Source organism: Trichomycterus rosablanca, chromosome 6 (assembly GCF_030014385.1).
Source record: "Trichomycterus rosablanca isolate fTriRos1 chromosome 6, fTriRos1.hap1, whole genome shotgun sequence".
In the NCBI taxonomy this organism is placed as follows: domain Eukaryota; kingdom Metazoa; phylum Chordata; class Actinopteri; order Siluriformes; family Trichomycteridae; genus Trichomycterus; species Trichomycterus rosablanca.
In genome coordinates this window covers 27,041,390-27,055,887 of record NC_085993.1, presented here as the reverse complement: position 1 = coordinate 27,055,887, position 14,498 = coordinate 27,041,390, and the positions used below count along the sequence as shown (strand labels likewise).

The window sequence follows — 14,498 nt, the reverse complement described above, 5'->3', positions numbered from 1 at the left end:
ATTTGTAGCAATCGAATTAATCAAATCCCGTTACCAAAACAGACGGATTCGATAGAATTTAGAACAAACTTCTTAATCGAATCCCGTTACCAAAACAAGGTAGGGCAAGCCGTAGCCTAGTGGTTAGGGTACTGGACTAGTAATCAAAAGGTTGCTGGTTCAAGCCTCACCACTGCCAGGTTGCTGCTGTTGGGCCCTTGAGCAAGGCCCTTAACCCTCAATTGCTCAGATTGTATACTGTAAATGTAATGTAAGTCGCTTTGGATAAAGGTGTCTGCTAAATGCTTAAAATGTAAAACAGACAGATTCTTTTAAGATTTGTAGCACTCTTCTTAATCGAATCCCGTTACCAAAACAGACAGACTCTTTTAAGATTTGTAGCAATCGAATTAATCAAATCCCGTTACCAAAACAGACGGATTCGATAGAATTTAGAACAAACTTCTTAATCGAATCCCGTTACCAAAACAGACAGATTCTTTTAAGATTTGTAGCACTCTTCTTAATCGAATCCCGTTACCAAAACAGACAGACTCTTAAGATTTGTAGCAATCGAATTAATCAAATCCCGTTACCAAAACAGACGGATTCGATAGAATTTAGAACAAACTTCTTAATCGAATCCCGTTACCAAAACAGACAGATTCTTTTAAGATTTGTTACAATCGAATTAGGCGAGTCCCGTTACCAAAACAGACAGACTCGCTAAAGTTTGTGACAATCGAATTAATCGAATCCCGCTACCAAAACAGACAGACTCGTTAAATTTAGAACAGTCAAATTCAAACTCAGCAATCAGGAAACATACATTTTAGCTCCAGCATATATTTACAGTTTTAAACTATCTAATTATACTTTAGTAATTTAATCAGATACTTACGGACCCTGAGATTCAATTTCACACTCACTACGCTAAATAATAAGTGCTGTTTACCTTGTGTAGGCGCGCCTTGTATTGAGTACAAAAGATTTTCAGAATTCAGGTCTTAGCTCAGTCAGCTGAATCAATTTTGATGCTATTTCAGGCCTCTTCGAACCGTCCTCTGCTACCATTTGTTACGACGAATCTTTTTTCGAAAGACTCCTGAAGAAGCAGTCGGAGAATCCAGAAAGTACTCTTCAAATACCCTTTATTAAGTGTGAGAAATGATCTGTGCAGAGCTAAGCCGATCGGCGTTCCTTTTCTCCTGCAATCCAGATCCTCGCCAGCCAAAAAAGCGTGCGTCTGAGCGCGCCGGTTTTTTAAATTAAGCTAGGCTCCTCCTCCTTCACTGCTGGTGGAGCCAATGAAATGTGCTAAACAAGCCCAGGGCTCCGCCTCCCCCCCCTCGGTAGGAGTCAGGAAGGTCGCAATTACTTATAAACTTTTTGTCAGAACAAAAATAGACATTCCACTGAAGTTTACAACCGTAAACCTATTCGCATTTCCCGAATACTTCCTGATAAGCTTTTAGTACAAAATTCTAACATCGAGAGCAAAAAAATTCTTACACAAATAACTCACCCGATCTGGTTCTAGTTTACATGCATACTTATCAATAGTTATTCATTCATTTTGCGGATATATTCAGAGCACAACCTGGACAAGTTTACAGAAGATACAGCAAAGCGACGCAATGCCTGCTGTACACCGCACCAGGTAAGCGCATAACCAAGTGTGATTGTACTGTACCACAAATGAAAAGTTAGTGTTTCTCTGGTGAATCTAAAGCTAGGCTAGGGGATTCACAGACATTTGCAGGTCACATTTTCTCATTTATTGCATGTATGGTTATTGCTGCATGTTTAGTACCTTAAGCTGTCAGTCTAGTTCATTCCATTTCTTAGACTCAAGTAAAATAGATATTAAGTATGGGTCAGAGGTACTGGTTCATTGGAGTAAGCTTGATCTTGTGGTACTACCTTGATTTTGTGGTACTACCTTGATTTTGTAATCACAGAATGACAAAAATGAATAAACAAATGATAGGAGACAGTATAACATCTGCATGAATTCAAAGGCAGTTTACTTTTTCCCAACAAGAAAGAAAATTATTTACAAAAATCATAGAGTAACTTATTTTCAGAGAAATTTACACAGGTAAATATGAAACGAAGAGCTTGTTACATAGTGAGTTCATTTATGTCTTTTCTTCATTTCACTCGCAAAATGTATGCACCATTGAAACACTTACACATTAAAATCCCATCAGTCTTATCTTGGGATAAACATAAAACAATAATACTTTTAAGACAGCACATTTCAGAAATGGCAGATCCAGGAAGTGATTTTTTTTCTTTTTCCCCTCACCCAAACAACAAATCAAAGACAAATTTACAAACACATCACTTTACAGGGCATGACAAAGGTTGTCCGTTCACAGGGTTACCAGAGTCACAGAGTTGCAGGGAAGTGCATAGGTGTGTGTCTGTTGCCTATTACATCCTTCAGATAAGATTCGTATTTTTTGTTGGTAGTAGTCTGAACCAAAATGTTTTCTTTAAAATGAGACAAGTTTAACACTGGTAACACCAAACTCACTGCACTCAGTTCACTTTAAGAGTAAGAGAGAGTGAGAAAGAAAGAGCACCTATACTCTTTATTTTCTATTGTGCAAATTGAAAATTTAGTACAGGTGCTGAGCACAAAAGACTGACTAAAGTCATTGACCTTTCAACAGTCAATGGAAAAAGCCAGTCCCACCAAGCATACAGTCAAATATAAATAAGGAAGAATTGTGGCACATACAAGCCAAGTGTGCTTATCAACAGTTTATGGTCACACCACTATGAGCATATCCAGTTAATGTGGCATTGTATTAAACTGTACTGGTAGGGTAGAGGGGGTGGGCCATTCTCTTCTACACAACCTGATGCACCAGGTAGTGCCCCAAAGACTGGACATGGGACATTCTCCTACATCTAGAGCACTTTTACTGTACCCCCCCTTGGTCCAAATAAATAAAAACAAAACCCCTTACTGTGCTCTTCATTGCTGGCAGATGCCGTCTCTTTCATCCATAAACAAAAGTACAAAATGTCAACCCCCTAAACTATAAGTACAGGACCATATTTATTATTTTTATATTCATATTTATATATTTATATGTATAGATATATACAGAACTATGCCTATGCAGTCCCACATCAGGGTCTTAATTATATCAACACAGGAACTAAAGGTTTGGGAGTCTGTTACAGACAAGTGTCAGTACCTATTTATTTGGAAAAAGTGGTAGGCTACGGCAACATTGGTGTAAAGTTGAGGCCTAAAGCAGCCGCTAATAGACCCAGGACACTGGCACCCACTGGCTGGTTGTGGACACTACATCGATGGCTTCCTCCAGCAGCCGGATTGTTTCATCGATCTCGTTATTGATGATGGTCATGTCGAAGTAGTGAGCATAAGACTTTTGCAGTGCTTCTGATTCTTTTTGCAGTCTCTGCAAAGACTCATCCTGTTGAGAAAGAGGAAAAGGGAGCTGAGTCAAACAATGGACAAATTTGTGTACAGTTTTAGTACAATTTGATTTGACAGTTTGACAATGGCTGCTTTCATTGTGAGATCACCTGTAAACACATGCACACTTTAAAAGCAAAACTGTAAGCAGGATTGTTTTTTTTAAATAAGCAAATTTACATTGTCTCCTGTGGGACTTTGTGGAGTAGGTAATATAGGGTATTACTGCCAATGGGTGCAGTACAGGCAAGTGTTAATTTAAGTACATTTATTTGGCTCATGCAGTGTAAATTATTATGCATGAATCTATAAATTAATATAACAATGACAGATAATAAATTTATATTTTGCACCATGGTTGCTTTCATTGTGATACAACAATTGAAAACACATACATGCATGAAAATACATTTCCCAATCAATGTCAAATGCTAGAAAAACTAATCTAGAAATGCAACTACTGTACATCATGTTTCTAACCATTTTCATTTAAATGATTGGGTCATTTAATGAAGGTTGGAGTTCAGAACATTTACCAAACTTGGCGTGTAAACCTCATCTACAAAGAATAAGTGTGGCTGCTTGTGACCAAGCAGAAGTTACACCTGAATACACCTTTTTAATCATCTTGTTTCGGTCTTCCGTCAACAACTGATGAAAATGAATTAGCTGAAACTGCTTACTAGTTGGAAAAAATTTGCAGCCACACATGCCTGTTGAAAATAAGGTTTCCCACCACAGAAGTAAAAATATGAAGTAACTATTACATTTAAAAAGACGAAGTAACTATTACATTTATCTAATTAATGCACATGCAAATAACTACCAAGGAGGAATCAAATGTATTCATAGTCAGCTTCAGAGTGATTGGTATCCTTAGTTAAAATTGGTTTTAATAAGATAATAAATATTGTGTTTAGCTTAATTTCACAATAAAAATCCAATCAAGTGAAAAAAGAAACTCAGTTCTCTCAATGTAAAAGTCTGGTCCCACATATTTTTCCCACACCATATGTTTATAAGCTGTCTTTTAAGCTGTCACTCAAAGTTTTGTTGGAATATAATTACTGGGGCAACATAATGGTTAACTATGATTCATTAAGGACTAGACACAAATGTGAGTTATGTTGATCTTCCCCAATTAGACAATGGCTAAAAATAGCTACACTAGGGCTGTCGCGGTAACCGCAATTTTGAAATATCACGGTGTAGACAACATTAATTATAGTTTAAGTTTATTAATGATCAAATTGAGTTCACACTCAATAAAATACTTGTAATTTAGACTATATTTAAACAGCTTTGGCGTACTAAAACACTTAATGACAGTTAATATGGCATTGCAGCCTGCAAATATTCTCTTGCTGGCTTGCTGGAATGATTTAAATGTATTTTTTCGTTGAATAAAAATGTATTGAAACAAATATTAACTTAAAATGTAGTATTATTTTATATATTATATTGTTATGTTAATTATACCTACTAAATAGATGGTTAATAGTGGCACGACAACCAGGCTAGATTTTCTCTGCTCTCTAAAGTCGCATGCAGGTACAGTACGTGTGTATTTGTGCAACAAGCACAGCATCAGAGAGAGTTTTTAGTGCCATCGGGAACATCGCTACCCCACTCAGATCCTTCAGGTGAACATGTTGGTTTTTCACATCAGGTGAACATGTTGGCGCAACAAGGACATGATAATGCAGGTTTAAGGTCTTATAGACTTTATTCTAAACGAAAGGTTTCGTTTTATTTATTTATTTATTTTTTTTTTTACCATATTTTGATTAGATGTGCACTTAAAATATTTAGCCTAAACAGCTTGTTTTTTTTTGTTTCACAGTGTATATCTAGCCTAGGCTAGAAGCTTAATTTAAACCTTTTTTTAATAGAGAAAAGACATGCATTCTTATTGCGCATCCCTGTTCTGTTCTGTATTTAACAATAAACACGCATTTGATTTGTCTTAAAGCTGTCTCATCTTTGTCATTAAAAAGCAATAATATACCGAATTATAGCCTAACAATAAAGCTTGTTTATATAGCTCTAAAATTCAGATAAATTAAGTAATTTTCAAAAAAAAAAAAATATATTACCGCATGTTGAACCACGCTAAATACCGCAAGGGGAAATTCTTTCACCGCGACAGCCCTAAGCTACACAACTAAAAAGGTTTGAAATGACTGGATCTTTATTAAACCAGCTGGAGGAATACACAAGTGCATTTTGGGCACACTCTATACTATGAATGCTTAGAGAGGCAATAAGTTCTCCAAGAAAACCAATTTGAGCTAGACTATAGCATATCAGGGTCACCAAGTAACATTTTCATGGCCAGTCAAAAATATACAAAATATAGCTCTTTAAAATAAAAAGAAATATGGTTATGCGTACGGATTTGCGATGTTTTGGGCAACTGGGGAACTTGTTTGGATATGGTCTCCCTGACTCCATAAAGTAACAGGTTGTAATTAAAATCTGACTGCCTTGACCAAAGAATTAAGATTTTGCTGTGCTACCTAACCTAAACCTCATTCAAACAATGTAGGCTAAGCTCAAAAGTAATGTCTACAGAAATTGACCTAGGAATTTGTAAAATATGAGAAGAAATTTTGCATTGAAGAGAATATTTATCTAAGATACCAATAATTTTGATGTTGACCGTTCAAACATAAATTAAACTGCTCAACATCAAACACTTATCAGTCACTTTATTAGAAACACCCTCAAATACCAAGTAGGACCCCCCCCAACTCTTTTTAGTATGCAGAACAACTGCATTAAAATGTTGAAAACAGTCCTTTACGATTCTATTTTAAATTCACATGATTGCATCATTTTATGGATTAAAGGCAGGGGGCATTAAAAAACAATAAACTTACAGTACTACTCATTAAACCAATTTTAGATGCTGGAAGTAGCCATTATAAGATGGGTAATGTGGCCATACAGGGATGCAAAGGTTTAGCAGTAATACTCAGCTAGACTGTGGTATTAGGGTGTTATCTTAGGGTGTAGTCTCAGATTCATGTGCTTAGATGCCAAAAACCTGAGTAAAATCTAATGCAGTCTTCTGCTGTTTTGTACATTTGCCTCAAAGCAATTTAAGGGTGTGCGAGTGTATCCAGCTTCACCGTAATGTGTTGACAAAACAGAAGAGTGCTATTCAGAGAGATGGTAGAGTTTTAACAAGACATTTTATGTATTCATTTACTGAGGTCAGATAAAGCTGTTTAAGGACCACAATTTAAATCTAGGATTAAATCGCCATTACGATACCAAACACACAGAGAAATACAAGAAATTGAACAATGCAGAATGGACACATCTGAAGCCTAGCTAGCTAAACTTCAAAAGCAACAAGGTACTTTTTGATTAAGTTTTACACATCCAGAACTGGAGCAGTCAAGGCCAGCTTGTGATATCCAAAAAGAATATCCAACAAGAACTACTGGTCCAGCCCTCCACAACAGTCCCATTTACTTATGTGGGTTAAGAAATTGGCCAATTGGCAAATTGAAAAATGTAATTGCCCATCTCTCTTGTAAAGAGTGGTTGAGTTACTATAGCGCTCCTGTCTCTGCTGCCACATGACTGACTGACTAGGTAATTAAATACATAAATGAGGTGTTCTTAATAATTGACCAGTTAGTGAACATCCACCTTGGGAGCTAAGTGCAGGGAGAGAAAAAGCCAAAGAAAAAAAAATAGACACATGCAAAATAACTGACACATGCAGCATGCATTGGCTCAGCAGGGACAACTTCCCAAAGAATCCTTCAAATCAAGACAATATATAAGACAAAGGACTAGACCCAAGTAAAGGAGTAAGAATATAAAACACTAAGCTTAGTCACCCTTGACCCTAAGAGGCAGACATTAATTTGTCTACCTTGTTCTTCCAGGTTAATAATACATAAGTGGTAGGTCATCTTATATCCCAAAAGCAATTGATATAAATCATTGTAAATCCGTAATAAACGGATTAATATAAAACACAGTTAAAATGCCCCAAAAGTACAAGGTTTGGCTTAGTGGCTATTAAAATGTATGTAATAATAAATAACCATAACTATGATGTTCCACTGCTGAATGATGTCGGCATTGAGCCATTTCAGAGTCGTGTCTTTGATCTGCAAAGGGGGCACAGAGGTGTAGATGAATGATGTGTCGCGCCTTACTTTAGGTGGGAGTCCTTCTATATACATCATGGTTTCTCTTTCACAGATTTGCCAGTTCCTCTGTCTGGTAAACATGGTTTTCACTGGAATGGTAATGAGGGGCTCAGTCCAGTCTGGTTTTCTGCTGGTGTATTAGGACAGTACTTTTGACCTATTTTCAGGGTGTCACATTTGGAAATGCCCTGGATAAGTGAGCTGCCCCAGAGGCTGTGTGATGACCCATTGTCTAGACTGGTCCCCACACAATGGGGGAACCATGACAAGCACGGGCTGCAATTAATGGTAGTGGGCTTACCACTACGATCCCTGGCTTGTGTTTCAGGTTCCCTATATTTTCTTTTTTCTGAAAACTAGTGTTGTAGACAGTCTGAGCATCCTGTCATATTGTGACAACCAGTCCTTGGCTTTGCTCTATCCCTGTTCCATCCACTTTCTCCACTGTGAGATTTGAATGTTTTTGTGTCTTTTATTTGTTACTTTGTTTCTGTTATTTTGACCAGTAAGAATCTATGTTATTTTGTTGCATAACAACAAGCAACTTGCTAAACTGGCGAAAGACATTGTTTATATTAAATACAGGTATTTAATTTTAAACAGTATTGTAGTTTCTTTTCTTGTTTGACAAACCTGTGGTATATAAGAAAATGAACGTGTTGTCATAAATAACATCATTGTTCTGTTGTTTAAATAAGCAGTTTTTTTAGAAGACACTTTCTGTCTTTAGATCTAAGTTTGTAAGTGAATTCTAAATAAAAGAAAAAGATGTCACATAAAAAGTTGGTGCTCACCTCATTCATACCAGGAGTTACAGTGGGTGCAGCTATGAAAACCACATAGGGAGCAAATTCTGCTGTCCGCAAAACTTTAAGTGCCTGTTAGAAACCACAGCTTAATTAGGTACATAAATAATTAAAGCCACATCATATAATGATAGCTGAAAAAGTGTCATTTATAAGAAAGTGATCAGTACCTGTGGCTCTACATCCAGGATGGAGATCATGCCCTGCTCGTGGATTTTGCGGATGGTCTCCAGCCTTGTGCCGTACATTGCATCCTCATGACTGCCGTACTCCAGGTACTCATTGTTTGAGATGTCCTGCATCATCTGGTCATGTGACACAAAGTAGTAGTTCTTACCATTTTCCTCGTCCTTTTTAGGGGGCCTGGTTGTGTCTGTGCATGCAAAAGTGAAAAAAGTCACATATTAAGTGAAATTATTAGGTTTTCTAGACAGAACCTAAAAGTACACATGAAAAAAAACCTGGCAAAGTCTATTTAAAACAGTTGTACACTGTAAAAAGTGAAGACTTCACTTAACACTAGGTTGAACTTATGATACTGAAAATATATAACCTAACCATAAAGCTAAACATTTTTCTGCAAGTTATTGGCTTTAAGTGACTCTTAAGTAGAGACTGAGTTTGAATCTCAGAAACATTTGTGTGAGCTGTTTGAGGGTGGGCAAACTGAAGGGATTCCTAATTACTTCCTAATTAGATTTAGGATAATTGAGAGCAGCACGTGAACTAGCTTCATGCAGTTAAGTTAATGATTTCCTTGTAGTTGTTTGTATTGTAGAATTTGGTTCTGGTTTTGTTCATCTTATGGCATGTGTAAAAGATGTGTTTGGCAGATGTCCTTGATCCACAGAGGGGCAAGTGGGGGAATGGTCTCGCTTTAGCAGGTACAGTGTATCAAAAAAGTGAGTACACCCCTCACATTTCTGCAGATATTTCATTATATCTTTTCATGGGACAACACTATAGACATGAAACTTGGATATAACTTAGAGTAGTCAGTGTACAGCTTGTATAGCAGTGTAGATTTACTGTCTTCTGAAAATAACTCAACACACAGCCATTAATGTCTAAATAGCTGGCAACATAAGTGAGTACACCCCACAGTGAACATGTCCAAATTGTGCCCAAATGTGTCGTTGTCCCTCCCTGGTGTCATGGGTCAAGGTCCCAGGTGTAAATGGGGAGCAGGGCTGTTAAATTTGGTGTTTTGGGTACAATTCTCTCATACTGGCCACTGGATATTCAACATGGCACCTCATGGCAAAGAACTCTCTGAGGATGTGAGAAATAGAATTGTTGCTCTCCACAAAGATGGCCTGGGCTATAAGAAGATTGCTAACACCCTGAAACTGAGCTACAGCATGGTGGCCAAGGTCATACAGCGGTTTTCCAGGACAGGTTCCACTCGGAACAGGCTTCGCCAGGGTCGACCAAAGAAGTTGAGTCCACGTGTTCGGCGTCATATCCAGAGGTTGGCTTTAAAAAATAGACACATGAGTGCTGCCAGCATTGCTGCAGAGGTTGAAGACGTGGGAGGTCAGCCTGTCAGTGCTCAGACCATACGCCGCACACTGCATCAACTCGGTCTGCATGGTCGTCATCCCAGAAGGAAGCTGACGCTACAAGAAAGCCAGCAAACAGTTTGCTGAAGACAAGCAGTCCAAGAACATGGATTACTGGAATGCCCTGTGGTCTGACGAGACCAAGATAAACTTGTTTGGCTCAGATGGTGTCCAGCATGTGTGGCGGCGCCCTGGTGAGAAGTACCAAGACAACTGTATCTTGCCTACAGTCAAGCATGGTGGTGGTAGCATCATGGTCTTGGGCTGCATGAGTGTTGCTGGCACTGGGGAGCTGCAGTTCATTGAGGGAAACATGAATTCCAACATGTACTGTGACATTCTGAAACAGAGCATGATCCCCTCCCTTCGAAAACTGCTTTCCAGTTTCCTTTCCAACAGGATAACGACCCCAAACACAACCTCCAAGATGACAACTGCCTTGCTGAGGAAGCTGAAGGTAAAGGTGATGGACTAAACCCAATTGAGCACCTGTGGCGCATCCTCAAGTGGAAGGTGGAGGAGTTCAAGGTGTCTAACATCCACCAGCTCTGTGATGTCATCATGGAGGAGTGGAAGAGGATTCCAGTAGCAACCTGTGCAGCTCTGGTGAATTCCATGCCCAGGAGGGTTAAGGCAGTGCTGGATAATAATGGTGGTCACACAAAATATTGACACTTTGGGCACACTTTGGACATGTTCACTGTGGGGTGTACTCACTTATGTTGCCAGCCATTTAGACATTAATGGCTGTGTGTTGAGTTATTTTCAGAAGACAGTAAATCTACACTGCTATACAAGTTGTACACTGACTACTGTAAGTTATATCCAAGTTTTATTTCTATAGTGTTGTCCCATGAAAAGATATAATAAAATATTTGCAGAAATGTGAGGGGTGTACTCACTTTTGTGATACACTGTAGGTACGAGTAAGTTTGGTGTGTCCTATGCAGTATATTGTGTACATAACTTGTTTCCATCAGGTTTTTGTGTATTGAGCTCTAAATGGGCAATTGGATACAAGTACATTGGAAGAAAAAGGGAAAAAAAAATGCACAAATAGCATTACAAAAATAAAATCTTATAATAGCTGGGAGTCCAAAAAGGCTAAAACTAGCATTGCATTTAGGGTTAAAGGAATAAAATTATTCACATTATCACAATAATTGATGGCTAATGCCCATATTCAAGCGTGTTGATTAGCCCACTGAAATTTACATTTTCAGCATTTAGCAGACGCCTTTATCCAAAGCGACTTACATTACAGTTACAGTATACAGTCTGAGCAACTGAGGGTTAAGGGCCTTGCTCAAGGGCCCAACAGCAGCAACCTAGCAGTGGCGGGGCTTGAACCAGCAACCTTTGGATTACTAGTCCTGTGCCTTAACCTCGAGGCTATGGCTTTGACCAGTATTGCTGACTTTACATCTCAAAAAACTACCAAGTTTTGAAGTTAGGTTCAGAACTAGACATAGGTAAAGCAGTATCTAACTACATGACAGAATATACAACTGAACATACAACTGAATAAAAAACCTTCTCAAATAAAACATTTCCCGAATATGTGGTGCGAGCGTCTTTCTACATGACTTACGTGGGATGGGGTAAGCAAATCTGTTTGGGTGCTTAGCAATTAGTGTATTTTTGATGTGTCGCCTTCCAACACCATGGGCTCCTGAAAAATAGAAATACATTTTAAACAAATATTTAAGGGGTGGACAAAATAGTAGAAATGGCAAGCAATAAATTCAAGCAATATGGCAAGCAATATATATGTTTTTGGACCTTCGGTGCACCTATTTTGCAACTTTTGCAAAATTATCTCATGTGTTGGCTGTTATATGACATTAAACAGAATTTTGTAGACACTTGTTTGATCCATCAAATGCTACCCATGCCATTGTACCACCCACTGTACCTGCTGCTAGAAGACATTGTGGGTTAAAACATTGCTTGGCTTCTTCCAAATATAAATTTGTCCAGCAAAGAATGTATACTTTGTTGTTTCTGAAAACAGACTATCTGGTCAACATCTGGCAACCTGAGCTCTTACACATAAAAAAAATCTCTATCTATCTATCTATCTATCTATCTATCTATCTATCTATCTATCTATCTATCTATCTATCTATCTATCTATCTATCTATCTATCTATCTATCTACACAGTATAGATAGTAATTGTCAGTAATTGTAGAACTACAAAGTGCTTCTATATGGTAAGTGGAGCTGATAAACTGGACAGTGAGTGTAGAAACAAGGAGGTGGTTTTATATATATATATATATAAAAATGTAGTATTTATATATATATATATATATATATATATATATATACGTATATATATATACGTACAGTGGTGTTCAAAAAAATAGCAGTCCAACACCATTAACCTGATAAATCACTGTTTTTAGTAGAAGTGATATCTCTACATGGCAAAAAATTTACTTGAAAGTGTAGTAGAGTATTGAAAACAAAACAAACCCAACAATTAGGAGATGCATGCCACTCATTCTGAGTAATCGCAGCATTGATCGAAAGGGGGTTGTTCAAAATAATAGCAGTGAGGATTTCAATTGGTGAAGTCATTCATTCTGCAGAAGAACAGGTGTCAATTTTGGCCCTTATTTAAGGTAGGAGGGTGGCAAATGTTGCATAGGTTGGTCATAGCGCATTTCCTTATGAAATACTGGGTAAAATGGGTTGTTCCAGACATTGTTCTGTTGAACAGCGTACTTTGATTAAAAAGTTGATTGTAGAGGGAAAAAACATACAGAGAAGTGCAGCGAATTATAGGCTGCTCAGCTAAAATTATCTCAAATGCCTTGAAGTGACAACCAAAACCTGAAAGATGCAAAAGGAAGCGTGGAACTACTGTTCGAATGCATCGAAGAATAGCCAAAATGGCAAAGGCTCAGCCAATGATCACCTCCAGAAAGATCAAGGAACATCTGAAGTTACCAGTAAGTACAGAAGATGATTAAGTGAAGCCAATTTACCAGCAACAACTCCTTGCAAAGTTCCGTTGTTAAGAAAAAGACGTGTTCTGAATGGGTTAACATTTGCCAAAGAACACATTGACTGGTCCAAAGAGAAAAGGCTCAACATTTTGTGGACTGGTAAAAGCAAAATTTTTCTTTTTGGGTCTAGTGGCCGTAGACAGTATGTCAGACGATCCTCGAGCACTGAATACAAGCTAAAGTTCACTGTGAAGACAGTAAAGCATGGTGGTACAAAATGATGATATGGGGATGTTTTTCATACCATGGTGTTACGCCTATTTATCACATACGAGGGATCATGGATCAGTTTAAATATATCAAAATACTTGAGGAGATCATGTTGCCCTATGTCGAAGAAGAAATGTCCTTAAAATGAGTGTTTTAACATGACAATGACCCAAAACATCTTGGTTACAGACAAACAAGATTGAGGTAATAGAGTGGCCAGCCCAATCCCCTGACTTCAATCCCACAGAGAACTTGTGGGCTGATATCTGAAATGCGTTCTTTTGAGGCAAAACCCAAAATTGCAGAAGAACTGTGTAATGTAGCCTAATCATCCTGGACTGGAATACCTGTTCAGAGGTGCCAGAGGTTGGTCGATTCGATGCAACACAGATCTCGGAAACAATTGTTATGCCACTAAATATTAGTTCAGTAATTCAAAGTAAAGTGAAACCTCAAACATTTTTTATGTTATACGTACATACATTTTTTGAGTTTTTAAAGAAAAATGCTGGCACTGCTATTTTTTTGAACAGCCTAATATTCATTTTTCTTAATGTTCTGTAAAGGATTAACACAAACTGGCTAAATTTTGTTAATGTTTTGATTTAGAATTAAAAGTGTAGTATTTTCAGTGCATTTGCATTTATGGAAATAAAAAATTATTATAATGATTTTGTGCTTTATTTGCTTTTTTAAAATCACTGCAATTTTTTTTAACACCACTGTATATATACAGGGGTTGGACAAAATAACTGAAACACCTGGTTTTAGACCACAATAATTTATTAGTATGGTGTAGGGCCTCCTTTTGCGGCCAATACAGCGTCAATTCGTCTTGGAAATGACATATACAGGGGTTGGACAAAATAACTGAAACACCTGTCATTTTAGTGTGGGAGGTTTCATGGCTAAATTGGACCAGTCTGGTGGCCAATCTTCATTAATTGCACATTGCACCAGTAAGAGCAGAGTGTGAAGGTTCAATTAGCAGGGTAAGAGCACAGTTTTGCTCAAAATATTGCAATGCACACAACATTATGGGTGACATACCAGAGTTCAAAAGAGGACAAATTGTTGGTGCACGTCTTGCTGGCGCATCTGTGACCAAGACAGCAAGTCTTTGTGATGTATCAAGAGCCACGGTATCCAGGGTAATGTCAGCATACCACCAAGAAGGACAAACCACATCCAACAGGATTAACTGTGGACGCAAGAGGAAGCTGTCTGAAAGGGATGTTCGGGTGCTAACCCGGATTGTATCCAAAAAACATAAAACCACGGCTGCCCAAA

General features: G+C 37.9%; 1 protein-coding gene across 5 annotated transcripts in view; it reads right to left on the bottom strand.

Annotated features, from left to right (window-relative positions):
* Nucleotides 1-3,170: 3,170 nt before the first annotated feature.
* caskb (calcium/calmodulin-dependent serine protein kinase b) overlaps nt 3,171-14,498 on the bottom strand; it is a 110,063-nt gene continuing 98,735 nt past the window's right edge. For all 5 annotated transcript variants that reach the window (XM_062997620.1, XM_062997621.1, XM_062997623.1 and 2 more), the window contains 4 exons: nt 11,574-11,654; nt 8,591-8,793; nt 8,409-8,492; nt 3,171-3,437 (listed from right to left, as the gene is read on the bottom strand). In XM_062997620.1, coding sequence (XP_062853690.1) covers nt 3,261-3,437; nt 8,409-8,492; nt 8,591-8,793; nt 11,574-11,654 — 545 coding nt within the window. In that variant the 3' untranslated portion in view covers nt 3,171-3,260. The remainder of the gene's footprint in view (nt 3,438-8,408; nt 8,493-8,590; nt 8,794-11,573; nt 11,655-14,498) is intronic.